A 23,554-nucleotide genomic window follows, 5' to 3' on the forward strand; every position below is an offset into this window, starting at 1 on the left:
TAAATGTATGGGATTTTGACCGACTTGGAACCGCTGTGACGCCGCTACAAAGAGGTGGATTTCCACAGAGAAAGTGTCTTTTAAAAGGCATTTACTACTGAGATTATTTTCGTGAAATATAAAGAACAGATTCAGGCTACAACGATCATAAGCGAGTTTTTAAGATTTCATACAAATCTTTCTAATCGAAATCATGCAAATTGCCGCGAAATTAGAAGCAACATGAGAAGATTCATTATTCGAATTTATGGACGTCGTACCTTCCTTAATGGCCTTATTTTCTGTTGAATGAATGATATTTATAAAACTATTTAAAGACGTGGCAAAAGTTGGAAATCCGTCTCTTTTTAGAGGCCTCTTTTTAGAGGTCTTGACTTCTGGGCCGACTGTGGCTTACTGCTGCAACCTTTATCTTCAAACGGAGGATGCCCTGTAGAAGGATCTGCGGCTTGAACTGGCTAAGTTTGCTGGACAACTGACTGAGGGGAGCTTGGAGCTGACGCGGTAACTGGTTCAACTCCGCATCAGGTACTGGTGGGTGGATTGCGTTGGATGCATTGGATCTCGCAGTTGGACGCGATTTCGGCGATACTTGCTGCCATTCACTTCTACCAGGTAGCCGCGGGGGGCTACCCTCTTCAGTGCGACACCGGGTTTCCAATCACTGTATGGTAGTAGAGGCTGTACTTTGACTCGTACGGGCTGTCCAATGACCAGATTGGGTAACGGTTTGGCACTGACGTCACGACAACGCTTAACAAGTTTGATGATGATAATTAGCCGGGAGAAGTGTCTCACTTGGCTTGCTTTGTAACCTCCTGGTAATTTGCCACATTTATTCCAAAGATTCTGCGTGTTTTTAACCTCGGGAATCATAAATTGGAGCTGTTTTTGGAGTTTGTTTTTTGAAGATGGGTAACATGGCCTTGGAACTTTAGGAATTGTTTATCAATGAAGTCCTGAAGTGGAACTGTACGGGTTATCTCGTATAACTTTTGATTAGAGATAATGAAACTATAATCGCCATTTTGTGGGTCTTTTTTGGCACATCCTTTGTAAACCATCTTTCGTGAGAAGCTGCGGTAGATCACGTCAAGTCGCTCTTTTTCCAGCTGGGTTAAATTCCATGCTTGGACTGAATATAGAAGCCTTGAGCGCACTAAACTGTCAAGTAGTGAAACGCGGGCTGGGAGGCTGATATTGCGGTTGGTAAGTGCACGTCGGTTTGAGTTAAGTGCTGTGAACGCTGCTTGGATTTGCATGTCTAGAAATAGTGTTGGAGAATCTGAAGATACGTGATATCCTAAATATCTGAACTTTTTGACTTTTTCTAGCACGCCAGTTGAAAAGTGAAGGGTTGCAGGTTGTTCATCTGGTTTTAGATTGAAACTCATTGATTTTGTTTTATCTTCAGCAATAACTAGACCGAATCTCGTGAAAACTGACGCTACCACTGCTAATACCTTATTGAGTCTCGTTTCATCTGTATCAAAAAACACAGTATCACCAGCATATAAAATTCTAAACATACGCCTTGATATTTTAGACGGATATCAGGATCACTAGTGAGTAGGCCGTAATTTGGCTTTGGAAGACGCGGTTTGTGTGGTTTTTTGGTTGCTTTGCGGAACCATTTGCATGATAAGTTGACGGAAATGATAATACAGCGGTGATCGGAGTTAACTGGGTTTGGATGGCTGCGGCAACTGACTGTGTGGGCATGTACGCTTTTATCGACTAAAAACCAGTCTAATCGTCTCCTGTATTTCGTGGCGTTGTTGGAACAAAAAGTCCAAGAATAACACGCTCTCCTGTTTTTAAAGTATGATTGTTCCAGAAACATTTTGTACTGTCTGGCGGCGGCAAGTAGTGCGTGCCCATTGAATGAGGTGGATTTTGTGCGCTCGTAACATGAGGGTGGATGAAATTCACCGAATCCAGGTAGAGCTGGAGATTCTTTTGAATTCGGTACTATCGTAGCATTAAAGTCCCCACCGAAAATGCGCCTCACATTTTTGACAGGTAATGATAAAAGTTTGTTAAAATCCCTCCAGAAGATCTGTTTACTGGGTTCACTGTATGATTCGTCTGGAGCATAGCAAGTTGTTAACAGTAGCTGTTGACCAAGGATATTAACTTTTATTAATAGGATTCTGGCATCAGATACTCGATTGACTTCCAACACAACAGCACGCGGAGATAATAGTATGGCTACACCTGCACGTTTTGATTTTTTGAAACCAGAAGTAATAAATCCCCATCGTTTGAATTGTGGGTGGTCGATGTAAAAGTCATTGTCACCAGGTTTATGCGTTTGTTGAATGAGGATAAAGTCTTGGTCTTGATGTTTAGCGTAAATAGCTAAGTCAATAACAGTCCAATCGTTCTGGTCACTGATGTTGATTGATGATCCAGTAATTTTGGTGCGTTTAATGTTTTGGAACTTTTTCGCACTGGAGCTATTACGAGCTTTGAACTGGAGCTTGATAGGTGCCACGGCAGTTTTCTGAGCAAAACACGAAATAGACTGAACCTTTTTTGGTTGCTTGGGCAGAGTGTCAGTTGGAATCTGACCGGAAGAGGTGTCTAACTTCACGTGATCTTTTTTTCTGCTTGCAGTGTATTTCTGGCCCACCGGCCAATATTCAAGATCGAGTTCCACATCGGTCAGCAAGTGCTGTCTAGTGGGCGCGGCGTGGACGCTGTGGGAAGGTACTGCAACCATGGACTGGACTTCTGGTTTGTACAAAGACTCTTTACACGGTAAGAAGGATCTTGTTCTTCTCGACATGAGACCATGAGACGTTTGGACTGGAGAACTATCTTGTGAAGGTGTTGATGAATTTCTCCATTCCAGGATGGCTTTCCACATATCTTCTCCTTGTTTGTTGGCTTTTTTGATAATGGACTTCATGATCTTGACCTCAGATTCAGCTTTCCCGTTTGCTTTTGGGTGATGGGGACTGGAAGTGAGGTGGTGGAAGTGCCAGGCCTTGGGCAACAAACTGAATTCTTCAGACAGATAGTCAGGACCATTATCTGAAATCAGGGTGACTCGAATGTCATGAACGGCAAATACTTGTTTTATTTGATCAATGAGCTCGGCTGTGGTCAAACTGTTCTGCTCTTTATCTCAATGTAGTCGGACAAAAGACCAACGAGCACTAGATATTGCTGGCCGTCGCACTCGAAGCAGTTACTAGGAACAATCTACAACGGAAGGCTTGGAATTGGATAGGTCATCAGAGGCTCTTTTGGGAGAGCCGGTTTGCTCTGCTGACAAGTTTCACACCTCTGTACTGCTTCTTTTAAGTCACTACCTGGCCAATACATGATGTCTCTCACTATGCTGATAGTGTGCTGGATTCCTAGGTGAGAACGGTGGGTCGACTTGTCATCTCGGCCACGGAAGACCAAACCATTCTGAGTGGCCAATTTATCCCTGTAGGGCCAGTACTCACGTACACAAAGAGGGGACTCCAGTTTGTCTTCTGGCCATCCACTCGTGATAAGTGACATAAGAGTTTGAAGTGACAGGTCTTTGCTGGTCTCAAGACGTATTTGCTCAAGGCGTTGATGTGTGACGAATATTGTGTCTTCCTGCTAAGATTCTTCAACTTCTCTGCGGAAGTTTTGTTCCTCATTGACTTGAAAGATTACATAGTCAGGTGCATCTGCCTTGGCACAACGTACCGGGAGAGCGTGTCACTAATAAACATTTGGGGACCAGGCTTGTATGTCACCTTCAGAGAGTACTTCTGAGGCCTGAGTCTCATCCTTTGCAAGCGTTTGGGGCTGGTGAGGATTGGCTTTGAGAAGATTGTCATTAGTGGCTTCTGGTCTGAAAGCACTTGGACAACGTCCTTGCCCAGGGTGTAATGTTCAAATCGTTCAGCGGCGAAAACGATCGCCAAACACTCTTTTTCTATCTGGGCGTAATTGCGCTCGGTTTGGGTAAGCGCTCGCGAGGCATAAGCTACTGGGCGTCCATCTTGGGTCTGGACGGCGCCCAACCCAACGCCGGAGCTATCGCACTCAACCGTGACTTCTTTGTTAACATCAAAGTAACGCAGGACAGGTGCTTTAGTGATCAGCTCCTTGACTTTGCAGAGCGCATCTTCATGCTGAGGTAACCAATCAAAAACAGAATTGCTGTCGGTTAGGCGGCGAAGGGGTTCAAAGGTGGGGGCGAGGGCGAGGCATATCACGTACTGCGTTGATCGTCTCAGGATCGGCCTGTAGACCATCTGCTCCCAGTATGTGACTCATGTACGCTTCTTTGCTGAGCTTGAAGCGAAGCTTCTTCTTGTTCAACCTGAGGCCTCGTTCTCGGCATCTGTTAAGAATTGCTTTGAAGGCAATGTCAAGTGAGACGGTAGCCTTTTCGATAGAGACACCAGAGCCAAATGTTATCATGTCATCGTGAATCACTGCAATGTTTTCCAAACCCTCCAGGCATTCATCGAGTCGTCGCTGAAACTCTTCTGGGGCTGACGTGATTCCGAACGGCATGCCGAGCCACCGATATCTGCCAAACGGGGTCCAAAATGTTGTCAGAAAGCTAGAAGGCTCGACTAGGACTACTTGCAGGAAGCCGTCCTTTGCACTGATCAACAACAGAGGAAACATTAACTTTATTAAGCTTTGGCGCAATGCCCTCTATGTTGGGCATCCAACTGAGACTCGACCCGTAAGGCCAGGGGAGCTTTTTTAATTTCCAAAGGCAGGACAAATTCATGAACTTGGAATTATGGTCTTGCAGTGCAGCATGTTCAGTGTCTCGTACACCAAACACAATTGTGTCATCTGCAATAGTCCTAACCCGCCCTCCTTTTCGCACTGAGGATGGCCGCACCTACAGGAGGAATAAGAGACACCTCAGACTTGCAAGGGATCCCTTTCACACAACCTCATTTCCAGACTTCTCAACTAATGTTCATCATCAAGACAAGCCTGTCACTAGAGCGAAATTTCCGGACTATCCAGTTCTAGACTATCAGTGTAGAGATCCCAGAATGTTCCACTCTGGCCCAGCCAGCACCAGACAAGTTTCCAGATTTCAAGACCCTATTGCGCAACTTTTCCAATTTCCCATACAGGGAAAAAACGGAAAAATGCCCCTGAGTTTTCAACCGGATTGCCATATGGCAACCCAGTAATAAATACTTCATTGGCCTCTAGTTGAGTTGTGTTTATCTAGCTATCTGGCGTCCAAATGGTGCTTTACTTCTGAAGTCGAAATTGGGTCGACACTAGAGGTCTTGCTTGATAATGACATCACGATTCACGATATCATTCACAGAAGTGTCCAAGGGAGTCCGAAACTCATGAAAACTACAAGACAGCTGCCTTTCCTCAGTCGTGTCATTTGAGGTAGTAGGAGTAGGAAGGCCAGCACGAATATCATTAACCTTGTTAATTAAAAAAATCATTGAAGTCTTCAACCAATTGGTGCAAAGACAGGGGGTGCAAAGGTGGGCAGGGTAATGTTCTTAACTTTAAACATCCTGTCAGTAGTACCAAATAGCTGATTACGGTCTGTGTTTTCAATTATCTTTCGGTAGTAGTTAGACTTCTGCCTCTTCAATGGAGAATTATACCTTTCACATTGATCACGATATAACTGATTGTCTGTTGTAAGACGGATTTCCGATATTTCCGTTCAAGGCTGCGCTTCTCGCCTTTTCAGCGCGAAGCTCCTCATTGAACGAGATTGGGTATGGACGATGTTTCACTCTCCTAGTTTGAACTGGAGCGTAGTCATCATAAATCTGTTCCAGGGTGGTGTTATATTTAGAAACAAGTTCATTAAAATCCACGTTATCCAATTCAGCGTGAAGGCTGTTGCTGAAAGAGTCAGCAATATCACGCGAGAGCTTTTCGTGTCCTTTATAGAGGATAATGAATTAAGGACTCACTCTATTGTGTAACTATAGTGTAAAATCAAGATTAAATTGTAGTCTCCTGGTTGTATGACAACCTTGTCAATCCTTAATTCGCTTTTTTATATTTTGTGTGAACTCAAATGAATATTACATTTTCGACGGACAAGCCCGAGGCTTCGAATGAGCACAGTTTTCTTGGTTCCAGTGAAAAGTCTTCTATACCAGGTATACCTAGCCTTTCCCTTCCTGACGGTGAAAACACTTGGTGGGTTTAAACTAAGGGGTTACAGCCAACTTGGGAACTACATCAGCTTAGTCTAATAGAGCAAAGGCTCCCAGGCCCACTTGTAGAAAAGCATAACAAGCCTTAGTTTTTCATCACCCCTTCGACCTCCTCCAGAAGTCGTCCTTCAGAGGTGTGATGTAAAAACATATGCTTTTGGGCTTTAAAAAAGTTACGCCGAACTGAGCCTAGCCTGTGCTCTTTGCTGCTCATGAAACTGATGGACGATTTCATATGCCACATGTCAAAGCACATTCTGTTGATTCTGTTGTATTCGAAACAAACTGTATTGCTAGCGAGGATTAACTAACCACGGTTCTAAACAACTCCATTTATTACACCAGCTTTCTGTCAGTCGCTGTACTTTTCACAAGGGAGGTTGAATAGGGTTCAAAATCTAAATTACAGCAAATCGCGTTAGTGATATGAAAAACAGTTATCCCTTATAATCAAGCAAAGATATTTACCCAGTGGTATCTCACAGTTTCTCTCAATTCCTCTTACTAGCAAGTGACTTAAGTTGCGTAATCATGTCTATGACGTCACCTAACAAATTCTAATCACGGATTGTTGGCGATACACTCCCCCGCCAAAAAAAAGGTTACAGTAATCATAGTAAATAGTATCTGAAAGTTCACTTAGAAGTTAATTTTGTTTTCATCAATCGGTATAAGTAATACAAGTCTCTGTACAGGACGTTGAACAGTGACATATCCTTTGCCTTGGTATTGCTTCATAGGTTCGTTTACGGTGAGATTCTTGTATTGCACGTCTACTCTTCGCACTTTCCCATCTGCACCTGGGTAAACATTTGACACTTTTCCAAGCTTCCAGTTTCCTCTCACTAAGTTGGAATCTTGTATCATAACTACGTCTCCGATTTTCAAATTTCGGTGAGATGTGTGCCATTTTTGCCTTAATATCAAGCTTGGGAAGTAGTTCGAGTTCCATTTTTTCCAGAATGTATGAACAATTGTCTGGACGAACGTGAAACGTTTTTGGGTGTTCGCGTTTTCATCAAATGGGCCATTTGGTATCCTGCTTGTTGCTCTGCCTAACAGTAAGTCATTTGGGCATAAATATGCTCCGTCCTCAGGGGATGTTGGGTGTCGCCCTATTGGTCTTTCATTCAGCAAGTTGGCAATCTCGAATAAAACTGTTTGCAATTCAGAGAAGGTTAAAGCATTTTCACCAACCGAGAATTCAATTGCTCGCTTGACCGATCTTATAAGAGCTTCAGTTACTCCATTTTGCCATGGGGCATCTGCTGGGGTGAAGATCCATTGCAATCCTTTCATGACGCCATATTCCTTAATTTTCTTCCAATCCCATGTTTTTGTTATAGCGGTTAGTTCCTTACTTGCTGCAATTAGTTGAGTACCGTTGTCAGACAATAGCTTGGATGGATATCCGTTTAGGGACACAAATCTTCTGAGTACCATCAGAAATTTGTCTGTACTATAATCTGCTGCCAGATCCAGATAAACAGCTCTTGTTCCGAGACAATTAAATATTACTCCATAAGCTTTAGAGAACGTTCTCTTCTTTACCTCGTCCCGAATTTTAAAGGGACCAAAAAGATCAATTCCTGTACTGTACCATGGCGGTGCTGGCTTCAATCTGTCTTCAGGTAATTGGCCCATCACTTGCTGACTTGTTTTCTTAGCAAGTTTTTTGCAGATAACGCATCTGAACTTAATCGATTTTACCAACTTAAGGAGTTTGGGTATCCAGTATTTGGTGCGCACTTTGCTGGCAGTAGTTAGAATGCCATGATGTCCTCTTGCATGAGTTTGTGCTACATAGAGATGTGAGAACGGATGATCATATGGTAGTAATATAACTTCGTTGTCACCGTAATTTGTTTGTAACTTTGCAGTACGACTGCTTACTACATAGATGCCGTCTTTGCGTGTGATAGGACACAAACGGTTGTACTTGCCATTTTCAATATCATTTCTCATGTTCTGCTGAATCTCTTTGATCCAGAAAATCTCTGACTTTTTAATATCTTCAGGTGTCAGTTCTTGCGTTGCGCTTTTAAATGACGGTTTGGGAAATTTGCTGTAAAATTTCAAAATTCTTGCAGTGACACGTAGTAGTTTGCCGTAACTCGAATATTTGGCGATGTCAATTCGTAACGCTAGGGTATCATGAGTTCCTTCTATCTTCGTTACCATTGTAGTCCGGATTACTTCGGATAGTTTTGGCTCCAAGTAATCACGAGTGATTGGCCACTTGTCTTCTGTTTGTTTAAGAAAATCGGGACCCTTTTGCCATGTGCTTTCAAGTCCAATGTCATCGGGCTTCCTGCCTCTTGTCAAACAGTCAGCTATGTTATATTTACTCTCTACCCAATACCAGTTTTCAGGGTTTGTTCCTTCCTGTATTTCACCTATTCTAGTGGCGGCGAACGTGTTGAACCCGTATGAGCTTTTCTGTATCATGGCATGTACAATCTGAGAATCTACGATGTGGTAGATCTTTTCAAAGCGATATCTACATTCCTTTTCTATGAACACTTTTAGGCGTTTGTTCAGTACCGCTCCACACAGTTCTATACGGTCAATGGACCTCTTTTTTATTGGTGCAAGACGATTTTTGGACAGTATTAAATTGCTCTCAAATTGGTTATTCTTTCTTTGCCACCGTACATATGCACATGCAGCGTATGCGTCTTTGGATGCGTCACTAAACACAACGAGAATGGGGTCGCCAATAGCATCCATTGGTTTAAGGCATCTCGTAAATCTGATTTGATTCATGTCTTTCAAATCGTTGAAGAAAATAGACCAATTCTGTTGGTTTTCCTCGGGTATAGGGTCGTCCCAGTCAAGTTTCGGTTCAGTTCCCCACAAACGGCGTAAAAGAATTTTGGCCCTTACTGTAAATGGTCCTGCCAACCCTAGGGGATCATACACGCTGTTGATCTGTGACAAGATTATACGCTTTGTGAGCTGTTGGGGATCTTGGGTGGGGACGATATCGCTCGTAGACCTTGAAGTATGTATTCGCTTGGTAGTAAAGTTAACCTTGACTTCGAAACACAGTTGATCTTCTGATTGACTCCATTTAACTCCAAGTATCTTTTCTGTTTGTTCCTCGATCGGTATATTTGTTTTTTCTTGTCTGTCAGTATCGCTTGAGAACATCCACTCTTTGACTTCAAATCCTCCTTTAATAATAGCCTTCTCGATATCTTGAGTCAGTTTAATAGCTTGTTTGCGATCGTCCGTACTTTCGATTATGTCGTCCATGTACGTATTTCTTTGTATTATATCTGCTGCTTCTGGGTATTTCTCTCTTGACATCTCTGCGGTTTTTCTCAGAGCAACGGTTGCAATTGTAGCTGACGGCTTGTCACCGAATGAAACTCTGAGCATTATGTATGTGTCGGGTTCTCTTGTACTATCCATATCCCTCCACAGAAATCGGTGGGTGTGCTGATCTAACTCTGTCATCTTCACAGTGTGGTACATCTTTTTAATATCACCAATGAAGGCAACTTTATTCTCTCGGAAACGTATAAGGACTCCCAATAAGTTATTGAGTAGGTCAGGACCTTTAGCCCAATACTCATTCAAGATATGACCCATGTAATTGGCGCTGCTATTGAACACTATGCGCACTGGGGTAGATTTGGAATCAGGCTTGAGAACTTCATGATGTCCGATATAATGCACCGGTCCTTTGTAGAGTGTTAGTTCCTTTTTGGAGAGTTTCCTTGCAACTCCTCTAGTTACCATGTCTTTTATCTGGTTGTCATACACTTTTGCGTGTTCGGTGTTCCTTCTTAGACGTTTCTCGGTCGTTATCAGTTTCGCGAAAGCGACCTTCCGGTTGTCAGGAAGATTCTGAGGATCCTTGATCCAGGGATACTCAGCGACCCAGCGATTTTCCTCTTTGTTAAAGTTTAGATTTCGTTCGATTAGTTCCAGCTCTCGCTCTTCTTGAATAGTGCAGTCTTTCGCGCCTAAGGAACATTTTCCACATCTACATCCTCCACATTTCGGTTTGCATTCTACGCCAAGGTTCTCAATTTTGTAAAAGTCTTCTATATTGATTTTGCCTACAACTGTGTTGACTCTGGCATTGATGAAATCGTGATACAGATGTGATTCTTTAAGTAACGGGTGCGTTCCTCCAATACATCGCCCGAAACGATTCCTTAAGAGCACAAGATGACCGATGTTTTGTTCTCTTTCCGGGTGATAGGCTGCATATTCGTAACCGATTAAAATGTCCACAGGTCCTGAGGGTCGCTCGATTTCTTCCTTTGTGACGTTCTTGAAAAGATGTACTATGTCGTCTATGTTAACACTTTCAATGTCTGAGGTGATCCTTTCGATGCCGTAAGCTTCGAATTCGATGACGTGACCTTGCTTATCTATAAGAGGTACCTTGTATTTGTTGGTCTTAATCTTCTCGCTCTGTGCTCCAACTTTGATGACTGAAAGTTCGACTTTGGATCCTTTAAGTTTCTCTTGCTTTGCTTTAGTGTTTGTGATAAAACAAAGTGATGCGGCGTTATCCCACATTATATTAGCTTCTCCTCTTTTGGTTTTAACTCTTTGTACTTGTAACAGGCAGGTGTCAATTTTTGTATTGTGGCATACATTTGCTGAGGCTGAGACTTCCTGAGGTGTTTCTTCCGTCTCGTGTATAGATGGATGGTGCTTTCTTGTGCAGCCGCCTACACCACAGTCTTTCCTTGATTTGCATGTACGTTGTCGATGACCGATCTTTAGGCACGACCAACAGGCTCGTTTATCTTTGATGATCGTCTTTTTCTCTTCTATTGGCTTGGCTAGTAGTACTATGGGGGAATATAGGTCGGTTTTGAATGGAGCATTCTGATTGGTCGAGAGCGATTTTTAATGAGATGCATCGGCTTCTGATTGGTGGATATTTTTAGGTCCGCCATTATCACGTGCACACGTGAACAGGATTGGTTGAGACGGTGGGGTCAAAGTCCAATTGACGTCATCATTGGGGGACATCACAGAAAGTATGTTTGGAATGTGAACCAAGATCCGGGGGGACATCAGGGTCCAACACCTAGGGTTCACAAGATGGCGACCATGCGGGACGGGTCGGGACGGATCGGGTCGGTTCGGGTCTGTTCGGGACGGGACGGGACGGATCGGGTCGGTTCGGGACGGGTCGGGTCTGTTCGGGACGGGACGGGACGGATCGGGACGGGACAGAGAGGTCACAGAATGAATTGATTTTCTCGAATCATGAACGGTTTAATCAAACAAAACTTAATTTACAAACGGGAACGTGTGAGGAGACCTGGTGTCTAACCTCGTCCCTTGAATAAACTATGGTGTAGGAATCCAGAACCTACTACCCTACTAAAAAATTCAAAAAAGCTAAACAACATAAAATCATAAAGGACGGGTCGTCTATGGCGTGATTCTTAGCTAACGGATGCAGATACATGCATCGAAAGAACATAACATAAAAACGGTCCCAGTACGAAGGACGGCGCAAAGGAACGGGTGTCGTACCTATCTGGCAAAGACCTTCCCCATGTTTCTGGAAGATGTCGGAGGCGCTCGTTAATTCCCGAACAAGTTTCTTCGGACTCGGTCCATTTCTGGGGTCTGGGGGAAGCATCTTTTTGCCACCACGATGAGGCTGGTCCGGCAGTGAGGACATCGCCATTCCTTTCTTTGCTGCTGGTTCATGTAACCATATTGTGTGGCTAGGAAGGCGTACAGACACCGGTCGTGCATCCTCTGCTTGCAGCAGAACATCTTCATGGGGGTGGACCGGTACCGGAGTTTGCGCAGTTCGCCCAGGTGACGGCAAACGGTGGTGAATGAGAGGTGCTCGAGCTTGTGGGGCTCCGTCAGGCCATACTCGAAACAGATGACACACTTGTTGTCCTCTTCGTATTGTTTCTGGGCTGCTGCTGCTGCTGCTGCTGCTTCGCGTTCGCGTTGGCGTTGCTCGGCTTTCTTCCGTTCCAGTTGCTGCTTCTTCCTCAGCAGTTCCTCGCGGTGTTCTAGATAGAACGCATGGAGTCGAGCGAGTCGTTCTCTGGCCCTTCTGGCTTGCGAGCGCGTGACGGGTGGCATATTGTTGAAGCATCACAAACAGAATGAAGAGGTTTCGGATCGCACGCTCTTATAAGAGACCCTGATGGGTCATGTGATAGGTCAGGTGACTTAGAGGGGGGATGGGGGGGTACCCCTCCAGAAAAGGTCTCTTCTTGAAAACGAGGTCCATAGAGGTCTATAAGAATCGAAGCGTTGGAAGGATCATCATTCTTGTTCTTTGAAAAGTCTATGGGAGGTTGTTTATCCATCGCAGAAGTAACGAGAGATATGCGACGAGCACAGAGGCAAGAAAGACATGGTCGATTGATGGTCAGTGTGATGAATGTGGTCATCGGTCGGGGTCACGGAAGCAACGACAACAACAACGTTGTTCCGACAATGGGTTTTACGGGTCCTATATTTAACATCTCGACTCGGCAGAAAGACAAAGACAAGGAGGTGGACGATGTGGAAATGAAAGCAGCGATCCGTTGGGGTGGGAAGGCCAAACCTGCAGGACAATTCCTCGACGCCGATGATACCTCTGAGTTCCCCTGTGTCATCTGTGGCGAGGAGGACTTTGGACTCAAAGATGATGATAACAATGTGAAGGCGTTTGTGGAGAAGGTCAATAAACAAGTACCTGGAGGCATCGAAGGCGCCAAGATCAAACCAGATCTTTTGGTGGAGATGGGATGCTGCCACCAAACCTTGCACGTGGGTTGCTTGTTCACGTGGTGGCTGACCCGAAGCCATTGGACCTGCCCTCATTGTCGGGAGGTCTACCTAAATGGAAACGAGAAGGAGAACTACCCGCGGTACGATGAGCGTCAGGACGCCATCGTCCAACAAGTCTATGATGCCGTGACCCGGACGATTTGGAATCTGAACACAGATCCCACGGACGATGAGGAGGACGAGTTTGAGGACGACAGGTTTGAGTTTTCGAGTCTGTCGGATGATGATTTGTCCACCTTGGAGGAAATTGTCGGACGTTGACATTTTGTTTATTTTTTAGTGAGGTGGAACATTTGATGGAGAGGGAGATCGCTCATCAGAGTGAACGTTTTCTTCGTTGGTGGGATTATCGTTTTCCACACCGTCAAGTCACGGAATGGCTGCGTGCCAGAAAAGAGACTCAATTGTATTATTATCGAAAGTACCTTGGTGATCGTTCGTTTACTCGTGTAAGTTAAGTTAAGTTAAGAGGACACCGTTGTGAATTAAAAACATGTTTTATTTTCATTGGCGGTTACATTTGTGTTCTTTAAGAAAATAGTTCAACTTGGGTGGAGGGAACGTCTTCCAATGGGCAGGGCGTAACGGGGTCCTGGGTGTCTGACTGGCTAGCATTCTTTGCGTGCGTTCGTGATTGATGTAACGCGTGTCGTAAGACAAGAGTCGCTGAGACCGCATCCATTGGACGAAATGGTAGCATTCGACTTGAGGGCAATGCAATTGTAAGGGATGCTGATGTCGTCCGCACGACCCGACGGAGAGACGGGGTAGATCGTCGAATTTGGGACATCCCCATCGTTCCAAGTCTAGATGAGGAATCTGCCAGGTATCGAGCCATTGACCTTCCATCCCTCCTTTGTGAGCTACGAGGGTCCGTTGTGGGGTCTTGAATTGTTGGTAGAGACGTCGGACATCGACCAGGAGTTCACTGGCTACATGATAGTCTTGTCCTGGATAGTAAGGAAGACCGTGGACGTACTTGGAAACGTAATGAGCGGTACGTTGATCTTTGGCAGAGAGATGGGGCCATTCCACACAAGGTTTGTAGTGGATGGATCCATAACGGGTTCCAGTATGATCGCAGTACCCCAGTTCTCTAGGTAAGATTTGTCGCCCACTGCAAAAATATTCCAGATCCAGGACGAAGCACACGTCATCAAAGGGGTGTGTCGTCGTCGTCTTCGGAGGAGGATTCGGCGGAGGACCAGTAGTCTTTGGTGCGCCATCCTCGTTTGGACCACCAGTGGTTACGCACGTCTGGGTCGGGGTCGTCAGCATCGTCGAAGATGTATTTGCACTCTTTGCACCAATTAGCATCCGGTTTCCAAGTCTTCAAGGCTGACAAGGGGAGTCGGTTCTTTTCGTACTGACAACACTTGCACAAGTAACGATCCAGGAGAGCGTCTATACGTTTGAGGAGTCGTAAGGTGATGGGATCGTCGTTGTCTTGTTCTGTTTGCGTGGCTGCTGCCTGAGACATGCTGTGACAAATGGAGAGAGCGGAAAGGAGTTCCGATGTTTTTATGAGAGTGTCCACGTGGGAGACACGTGAAGATCAAGCACGAGAGGAACACGTGCTACGGGTTATAAAGGACGGTGTCGTGCAAGTCAGGTTCTCATTGAACACCATGAGTACGTCGTGGCAATACGGAGGTGTGTCTCCCGCTAGGTATCCTAACCTAGGTAAAAAACCGACCAAACGAGGTAAGAAGAAAGACGATGTCGTTCGTGAAACAGCTCAACCGCCTGCCAAGATTTACAAGGAAGCGCGTGATAAAGCGGCCACCAAACGAAAAGAGGAGACTAAGAAAAAGAAGGACGAGGAATTGAACCAAGCGGCTCGTGAGTTGGATGCTCTGTTAGCCTCTGTGCCACCCGAGCTGCCTTCGTACGAACAGGCGATGGCTACGATGCCCCTCGAACAGAATGCAGATCCACCGTTCGTGGTATCCTTGGCCGAAGGCAGGGTGCACCATGACGTGCCTTTTGATCCTGTCCTACACGGTCCTGAACCACCCTGTACGACTCCTGAGCCACCACCGCCACCACCACCGGCGGTGTCGCCCTCGTCGTCCCGATCCTCACCACCACCTCCATTGACCGGTCCGAAGGACGTATTGTGCCCGTTTCATGCCACACCATTGACAGGGGGTTTGACCAAGAATGGGGCTCCGTACCTATACTGTCGAGATTATGATGGGGTATGTCCTTTGTTTGTGATGGGCGCCGATCGAATCCAGACCTGGATCGATGCCATCGAGGCGCAGCTGCATGAGGATGTCCGACGAGGACCCTGGCATTGCTACCATCAAGAGAAGGCGCGTTTGTCGCGGACGGTGAAACCAGACTCGCCCAACAAGGATCGTTTCTTCTTAGCCTGTCGACAAGAGGAATCGTGTAAGTTTTTCCAATGGGTGGATCTGGCCTGGGGCAAGACGATTCTCAAGAGACGTGCCGAGGGCTACGATCACGATACGGTCCAACGGATCTCTCGGGAAGAACAGGAGAAGTGGCAGAAGTGGCAGATGGACCTAGAGAGGAAGAAGATTTTCGGACCGTTGCCGAATGATGATCATGCGTACGTCAAGAAGAGGATGGAGAAACGGGAAGAAGAATGGTGCCGACGATTGGAACGGATCCGTCCCATCACACCAGGATTGCTGAAATCTTGTTTTTTTGATTTGAATTTTGATCAGATTCGTATCGATTCCGGAGTGTATAAAAGTCAGCCCATGTGAAAAATGTTTGAATAAAAGTACATGTGATGATGATGTCGTGTGCTGAATTGGGTCGTCGGGTGGTGAGGGTGGGACTCGAACAAATCGTACGTCTGCCTTATCGCGAGTACGGACGACGTCTCCGTTGGTCGATCTTGACCTGGATATGTCGAGAATTGATGACCTGTCTCGAAGGAGACGATCAATGGGACGGGTTGCCCACCCAAGAACCCGTGGATGCCATAGCCACGTTCGCCGCTCTGAAACGCAAGGACGACTATAAATGGCCTCATTTTGTCATGTACCTGACATGGTTGACGCGAACTCTAGGACCCGAGAGAGCGTACGCTACGTGGCAGACGTTGGAACAACGGTACCTGAAAGACCTGCCTAGTCTGTTGGAGTTGACCGTGCGACTCCTTCTCACCAAGACATGCCGAAGCGGAAGAACCGCCGCCGTGCTTCCGGCGTCACCGCCTACACGGACCCCGGCACGCCCGGCGCTTTAGGTGGCGTGGCCCGCTATGCCAAGGCCCAAGGGTTGTCCTTGAAAGAAGCCCGAGACGAATTGCAAGGGGAATTGGCCTACACGTTACATCGTCCGGTTCGTCGACGTTTTCAGACGTCCCCCGTGTTGGTGTTCCACAAAGACGATCAATGGCAAGCCGATTTGGTGGAGATGCAACCTCTCAAGAAATGGAATGGAGGAAATCGATACCTCTTGACGGTCATCGACGTCTTGTCCAAGTACGCTTGGGCCGTTCCCGTCAAGAACAAGACCGGCGTGGCCGTGACAGAAGCGTTTGAGAAGATTTTGCGACAGAGTGGACGGAAACCGTTGCGTTTACAGACGGATGCCGGAAAAGAATTTTACAATGCCCCGTTCAGAACCATGTTGGAACAAGAAGGCATTCACCATTTTTCGACACACGGGGATGCCAAAGCTTCCATCGTCGAACGTTTTAATCGTACGTTAAAGCAACGCATGTATCGTTATTTCACGGCGCGTAATACACGAGTGTATGTCAAGGTGTTACCTCAACTCCTCGACGGTTACAATGGGAGTCGGCATCGGAGTATCGGCATGGCGCCACGCGACGTGACGGAGAAGAACGAAGGCGCGGTGTGGTCCACCTTGTACGGCAAACGCCTGAAACGGCGTCCTCGTCCCAAACTCAAAGTGGGCGATCGTGTGCGACTCAGTAAGAAACATCGTCCGTTCAAGAAAGGGTATCTGCCGGGTTGGACCGAAGAAGTGTTTGTCGTACAACGCGTGGTACCCGGACCCGTGGTCACGTATAAACTGAAAGAATGGGATGGCACGCCTCTCGAAGGTAGTTTCTACGAAGAAGATGTCCAGAAAGTCACCGTGCCCGACGAAGCCTTGTTCCGCGTGGAAAAGATCTTGCAACGACGCAAGCGACTCGTGAAAGTGCGTTGGTTAGGTTGGCCTAAGAAATACGATAGTTGGGTACCTCGTTCGGCTTTACGGCATGTATAAAAAGATACAAAGATACAATAAAGAGTTTGTTTTTTCGTCATGTCTCATTATGTAACGTTGTCGAGTCATGTTCAAAAATCCGAGTTTCCCGACAATGGTCCTTCCGAGTTTAAAGTCCGTCTGCCTAGCGATCGTGCTTGGCAACAGGACACGGATCGTTGGGAAGTAGGATTGAGTGGCGTGTTTCTGCCTGACATTCCACCACCGCCGCCGCCACCGCCTGTGTTTCCCGAGAAGATCCTGGTTCACGAGGCGTACCATGGTGTGGGTCATCCAGAGACATGGAGTAAGGAAGGATACGTGTGCATGTTTTACTATACCACCTGGAAAAAGAATGCCAAGGGAGAGATGCATGACTTTCAAAATCAACGAAGGGTCATCTGGTTATCGGAGCTGACTCCTTCCGAGACGGGTGTGGAATTTGTCAAGCAGATCCTGGATCTGATGCAACAGAAGATCCATCACAATTTGAGTGCCGGAGAACATCTTTACTTTGAAGTTACAGACACGAGTCAGACCCCTCCAAAGACGACGCGATACAATACCATGGCCAAGTTTGTATGGAAGGGAGACGACTTGCTTTTGGATAATACGCTGGTGTATCAGCAGGGAATCATGTACAAGTATTTTGGATGGGTCATTGAACTGGCTTTACATATGGGATGGTTGACCACGGACGCCCGATACCAAGTCAACCAAGCAAAGTACTACAAGAAAGGACCCAATCTCCTCATCGAAGCCATTGACGAGACCGCCCCAACACCGGATTACACCCAAGAACAGTTTCTTGACGGATCCGTCTTTACGTCGAACCCTAATGGTTTTACCAAAGATACCGGACCGATTAACGTGATCTCTGAAGGTCAGGGATGGAGTACGTTCTATAACTATGCCCAATTCATGGTGATGGCCAAAGCCTTCAATTGGCGGTTCGTGCGTCTGAACGAAGCCTTTGCCAGACTGAAACCCACTCCCTTGGCGAAGCAACCGATCGAACGTCCCCTTTTCGTCTACGTCAATTTAGTGGAAAGTCAATGGTTGGAGGAGGCGTACGACCAACTGTTGCGCACCGTTCCCTATAAAAGTGGAGGTGTCTGGTGGGAACCGACACAGGTACACTACCATCGCCTACGCGGATCTCAGATCGAGACGATTCACGTACGTGTCAAGGAAGTCGACGGACGTCCTGTGGCCTTTCCTAAAGACAAAACAAGTACGCTCTGTCTTCATTTTCGTCGTCGTCGTCATGAATCGCATCGTCGTGCTCAGCGATCCTTCGAGAGAGTTTCCGGATAATCGGACCAGTACGTTCAAGTCGCGACTTCCTCAGGTGGTCCAGTTTGAAGGGGATTGGGAGGTCGGATTGACATCCATTTCCATGCCCGATAGTGGTTTGGATCTCAGTAGTTTTCTCTCCGATGGTGCTAGCGTGATACAACTGAGGTATCAAATCTACAACACATCGACAAAAACTCTCACGACCCGTTCGGAAGATGTGTGGCGCAATAATGTCATCGAGAATTCTCCGTTCATTGTGGATGGGGTCGGACTCATGAACGCTTTGATCAAAGAGATCGACTGGGAGATCACCGGGACTCTGCAAGGCATGGCGAATGGTATGGTCGAGGACGCACATCGACCGACCTTTCGCTGGGAAGGAGAGATGGCCATCTTGGAAAAAAAGGATATTGGAGTCCTGGGAAGTCGTCCTCTTACCGGTAATAACGTGGAACTGAGAATCGTCAAGGATTTGGCCTTTCGCATGGGATGGTTGAAAGTCGACAACAAGGGCAAACACAGTCTGGGTCCCAATCTTCGATACAGTCTCTATGACAAAGAAACTAAGAAAGCAACGCGGGTGTCCAATACGGAATTAGCCTTGGAAGCGTTATGGATGGCCGATACGACCTGGCTTGTTCTGAGTTTCACCGTAGAGTGGCACTTTGTCAATTTGAACACGGCCTTCCAGCAGGCTCTAAGTCATACCTCCCGAAGCTTATTGGTGTACTCAGATGTGGTGAGCAGTAATGTCATGGGAGATGCCGAACATCCTTTGATACGAGAAGTCCACTATCAACGACGTGGCGGAGGGGACATCTATTTCGAACCGATGCATATTCAATGGATGCCCATGCGTCGTCGTTACTTGGATGTCATCGAAGTCAGTGTGGCCGAGAGTGATGGACGTCTGGCTGACCTGGGAAGAGGTCATAGGACCATCGTCACCTTTCAGTTCCGGAAACGGAAATGAAAAAACGTATAAAATGAAGACACGTCGTGGGTTATCATTTTTTCTCATCATGCGTGGGGGTAGTTTGACACGGTATTATCCTCCGTACCTTCGCGGATCGGGCGCTACCGAAGAGTTGATCAAGATTGCCTCGCCCGTTTTGATGAATGCCATGCAAACGGGACTTCAAGCCGCGGCTAGTGGTCGTTCCTTCAACGATGTCGGAGGTGTGGTGGGAAACTCCTTGAAACGTGGTTTGAAACGAAAAGCGGGCGCTTTGGTGAAAGCCGGTCTCAAGGCCGGGGGACGACATGCCTATAAAAAAGCCAAACGAAGTGTGGCATCCATCTTTAGACGATAATGATTCACCGACCGATGGTCGTGCATTCACGGTTGCGTCGACAACGCGCTTACCGTCGACGTCAGTCTGCCCCTACTATAAAAGGCAGGACACCCGTTCAGTACGGTGGTTGGTTGATCCCGCACCTACCGAGAGCACCACGACGACGACGACGTAGAAGAAGAAGACGACGATCATGAGTCTGGAACTGTTTACCATGCCGTCGACGGACATCACGGTCGATTCGTACCGGATGATCCCGTACAGTGCGGCCATGACGGGCATCGTACCCGTCACCTTTACCGTACCTGGTTTGGACGAATTTATCGATTTGGGACGCAGTTTTTTCGAAATCGAACTGAAATTGAATTCGGCGGCGACCAACGGTATCGTGGCCGATGCCAACAGTGCCTCGGATGCCGACAATACCAAGTTTATGTACGTCACCAACAATCTGGCCCACGGTCTCTTCAAGCAGATCAATCTACGACTGGGTGGTGTCTTGATGAGCGAACAGACCGATACGTACATGTACAAGGCCTTCATCGAAACCCTCTTGAATTACAGTCGAGACGAAGGCGATACGTTGTTGGCTCCTCAAGGTTGGGTGAATTACCTGAATGTGGAGGAGCAACTGGGGGCCACGGGAGCCAACGACGACATTTCCACCACCGCCGGATGGGCGCACAACAATACGAATCCTCTGAAGACAGCCACCAAACTGTTTTACAGCAACAACAAAGCCACCATGATCATGTATCCTCATCTGGCCGCCATGCGAACGGGACGTTTGTTGGTCCCTCGCGTAGAAATGGTGATGGAACTGTTTTGCAACACCCCGGACTTCTTTCTGTTTGGGACCAAGACCAGTGGCACCGGGGTCAAAAATTACGTCACGTTAGGTGCAGCGGATATCAAAGTCACCTTTCATCTGTGCCGCGTCAACCTGAATGTCAGTGTGGGTAACGAACTGATGGCCAAGATCGATGTGAAAGGTCAAATGGCGAATTATCCCATGGTCAAAAGTCAAATCCGAACCTTCTCGTTCGATGGCAAGACCACCTTGTGGACCGAAGACCAATTGTTCACAGGCCGTCTTCCCGACCGTTTGGTCGTTGGGTTGCTGGATAGCAAAGCGTTTAATGGGGATTTGGAATATTACCCGTATGCCTTCCAAGATTTTGGAGTGAAGAGTATTCGTCAACTGGTAGGTGGGGAAGAATATCCCTATCCAACGTTGGAATTGGATGGCACCACTACCCTGAAAGACTGGTTGGGCTATCACCGTGTTTTGGAAGCCAGCGGTTCCCTGACGAATCATCGCCCTCACCTGATTCAGCCAGGCGATTGGGGATTCGGCAAGAATTGTACCTTGTTCATGTTTAACAATGTACCCAGCGGGAATGCCGATTCACCGTATCATCGAAATCCCAAACAAAAAGGCAAGCTGCGTCTGGAAATCCGATTTAATGCCGCTCCCGACAAGAACATCACCATTTTGGTGTTTGGCGAATTCGAAGACAGCTTCCAAGCCGGTGCCAACGGAGCCGTCCTGTATCAAAAGTACGAGTGAACAGAAATGGAATTTGTGCCCTTGAGTGACGTGACCTTACGCGCCTTGGCCTTGGACGATCCGATCCTGAAACGCGTCTTTCACGGCGTCCACCCCTCCGACGGGCTTCCGTCACGCCCGCCCCGTACGACACGGGCCGCTTACATTGTCAATACGGACCCACGAGGGGAACCGGGTCAACATTGGTTGGGACTTTGGACGGAACAGAATCGGTGCGAAGTCATGGACAGTTACGGACTCCCCATCACCACCTACCAAGCGCCCGACCTGGAGAGATGGCTCGAAGACGAATGGGATGCGGTGCAATGGAACGATCGGACCCTTCAAGCTTTGAACAGTACCGCTTGCGGTCATTATGCTTTGATGTTTTTGAAAGAGAGGGTTCGGGGACGTACCATGCCCGAGTTTGTGCAAACCTTTTCTCCCCATGATTTTGTAGCCAACGATCGAAGGGTGGGTCGACAAGTACGTCGTCAAATCGTCCAAGAGATCAATACCTTACCCTGCCTTCAAAGTTGTACACCGCATGAACCGATTCTTCTACATTGATGAATAAAAAAAAAAAAAAATTTATTTCATCACTTGTCGTGTCTTTGTTTTATGTAAGGGTATAAAAAAGATAAGGTGCAGTTCGATCGCCGAGGAAGGATGATACGACAACCCAGTAGTACGATGATCGTTGGTCCCTCGGGGAGTGGCAAGACGCAATTGACCGAAGCCCTCTTGACGGAAGGTGATGTCTTTGAAGGAGGTCGGACCAAACCGTGTCATTACTGTTATGCCGTATGGCAACCGCGTTTCGAACGAATGAAAGGTCGTGGGATCCGATTTCACGAAGGGATCCCTGACATTTCGGATCTTCGACAATGGTTTGGAAAAAGTCAAGGCGGGATCCTGGTCTTGGACGATCTCATGGACGAAGGTGGGAACGACAAACGCGTGTTGGATCTATTCACTCGAGAATCGCATCATCGGAACATTACGGTGTTGTATCTGTGTCAAGACTTATTTCCACCCGGCAAGTATGCCAAGACCATCTCCAGGAATGCCCATTATCTCTTCGTGTTCAAGAATCCTAGAGATCAATCGGGATTTCGGGCCTTGACGTTACAAGCCTTTCCCGATCGATGGCGTGACGTCCTTCGTCTCTTCGAGAGGTGTACGCAACGCCCGTACGGGTATATAATGATGGATCTTCATCCCGCGTCAGACGATCGGTACCGACTGTTCAGTTGTGTGACACCCTCGGATGGTCCGACTCAAGTGTGGAAACGTGAATGAGTAGCCCAGGATCCCCGTTTGTCCATTGGGATCCCTCGGATTATCAACGTGCCTTGACAGAGTACCGACGACGACAAGCTCCTTCCACACCTTCCAGTCCCGGATCACCGTTTGACCAGTTTCAATTCGAACGCAATCCCTCTGAATATCAAAGGGAATTGCAAGCGTACCGTCAACAGCAACAACGACGGAGAGCTAAAGAACGCGCGGCTCGTCGACGTCGAAGACAAGGAGGACGTGCTTTGGCTTTGAGTGAACGACTCGAGACCGCCCAACGCATTCCTCTAGGAACCCGTTCGTTCTCTGAACCCAGGATGACGTCTGCCCCAGCCGGTGTAGGGAGCAGGACACCGCGGACGTCCCCGGCCGGTGTGGGGAACACCATTCCCAACATGACTCCCAGAAACAGTCCGGCCGGCGTCGGAACACGAACCCCCAACAGTACGATTCAAGAGTTTTTGGAAACATTGGATCAAGGTCGTGTGCCGACGCCCGAACCCAATGTCTTGTTGGAAGAACTGGGTCTTGGTACCGGGGGATTAGAGACCGATGGGTTTGTAGCCCAACGACAACTCATGATGCGTTCTCTTTTGGACGGGAGTATCCCCGTCGCTCAGAGAACCCAGATCCAAAGAGACTATAACATCTCCGACCAAGATTTACAAGATTTTGCCGCCAGTGGTCCTTCCAATCGTCCTACCACTGGAGGCAAACGCCCACGTCCCACGACCGGAGGCAAACGCCCGCGTCAACGTCCTCTTCCAGCAGGTTCTCCTGCAGGTTCCCGCCGTCGAGGTAGCGGTGGCGGTGGTGGTGGAGGTCCTCCTGGAGGCGGCGGTGGTGGAGGCGGAGGAGGCGGTGGCGGAGGCGGTGGCGGTGGTGGCGGAGGTTCTCCTGGTGGTGGAGGTTCTCCTGGAGGTTCTCCCGGAGGGGGCAGTCGCCGTGGAGGTCGACGACGT

At 47.5% G+C, this 23,554-nt stretch overlaps 2 protein-coding genes across 2 annotated transcripts; both read left to right on the forward strand.

Annotated features, from left to right (window-relative positions):
• Positions 1-19,937: 19,937 nt before the first annotated feature.
• Positions 19,938-21,314, forward strand: LOC137982000 (uncharacterized protein F54H12.2-like). Its single transcript, XM_068829017.1, has one exon. The coding sequence runs from the start codon at positions 19,938-19,940 to the stop codon at positions 21,312-21,314; it is 1,377 nt and encodes a 458-aa protein (XP_068685118.1).
• A 648-nt stretch (positions 21,315-21,962) lies between these two features.
• On the forward strand, positions 21,963-22,595 carry LOC137982001 (uncharacterized). Its single transcript, XM_068829018.1, has one exon. The coding sequence runs from the start codon at positions 21,963-21,965 to the stop codon at positions 22,593-22,595; it is 633 nt and encodes a 210-aa protein (XP_068685119.1).
• The last annotated feature ends 959 nt before the right edge of the window (positions 22,596-23,554 follow it).

Source organism: Montipora foliosa, chromosome 13 (genome assembly GCF_036669935.1).
Source record: "Montipora foliosa isolate CH-2021 chromosome 13, ASM3666993v2, whole genome shotgun sequence".
NCBI lineage: Eukaryota > Metazoa > Cnidaria > Anthozoa > Scleractinia > Acroporidae > Montipora > Montipora foliosa.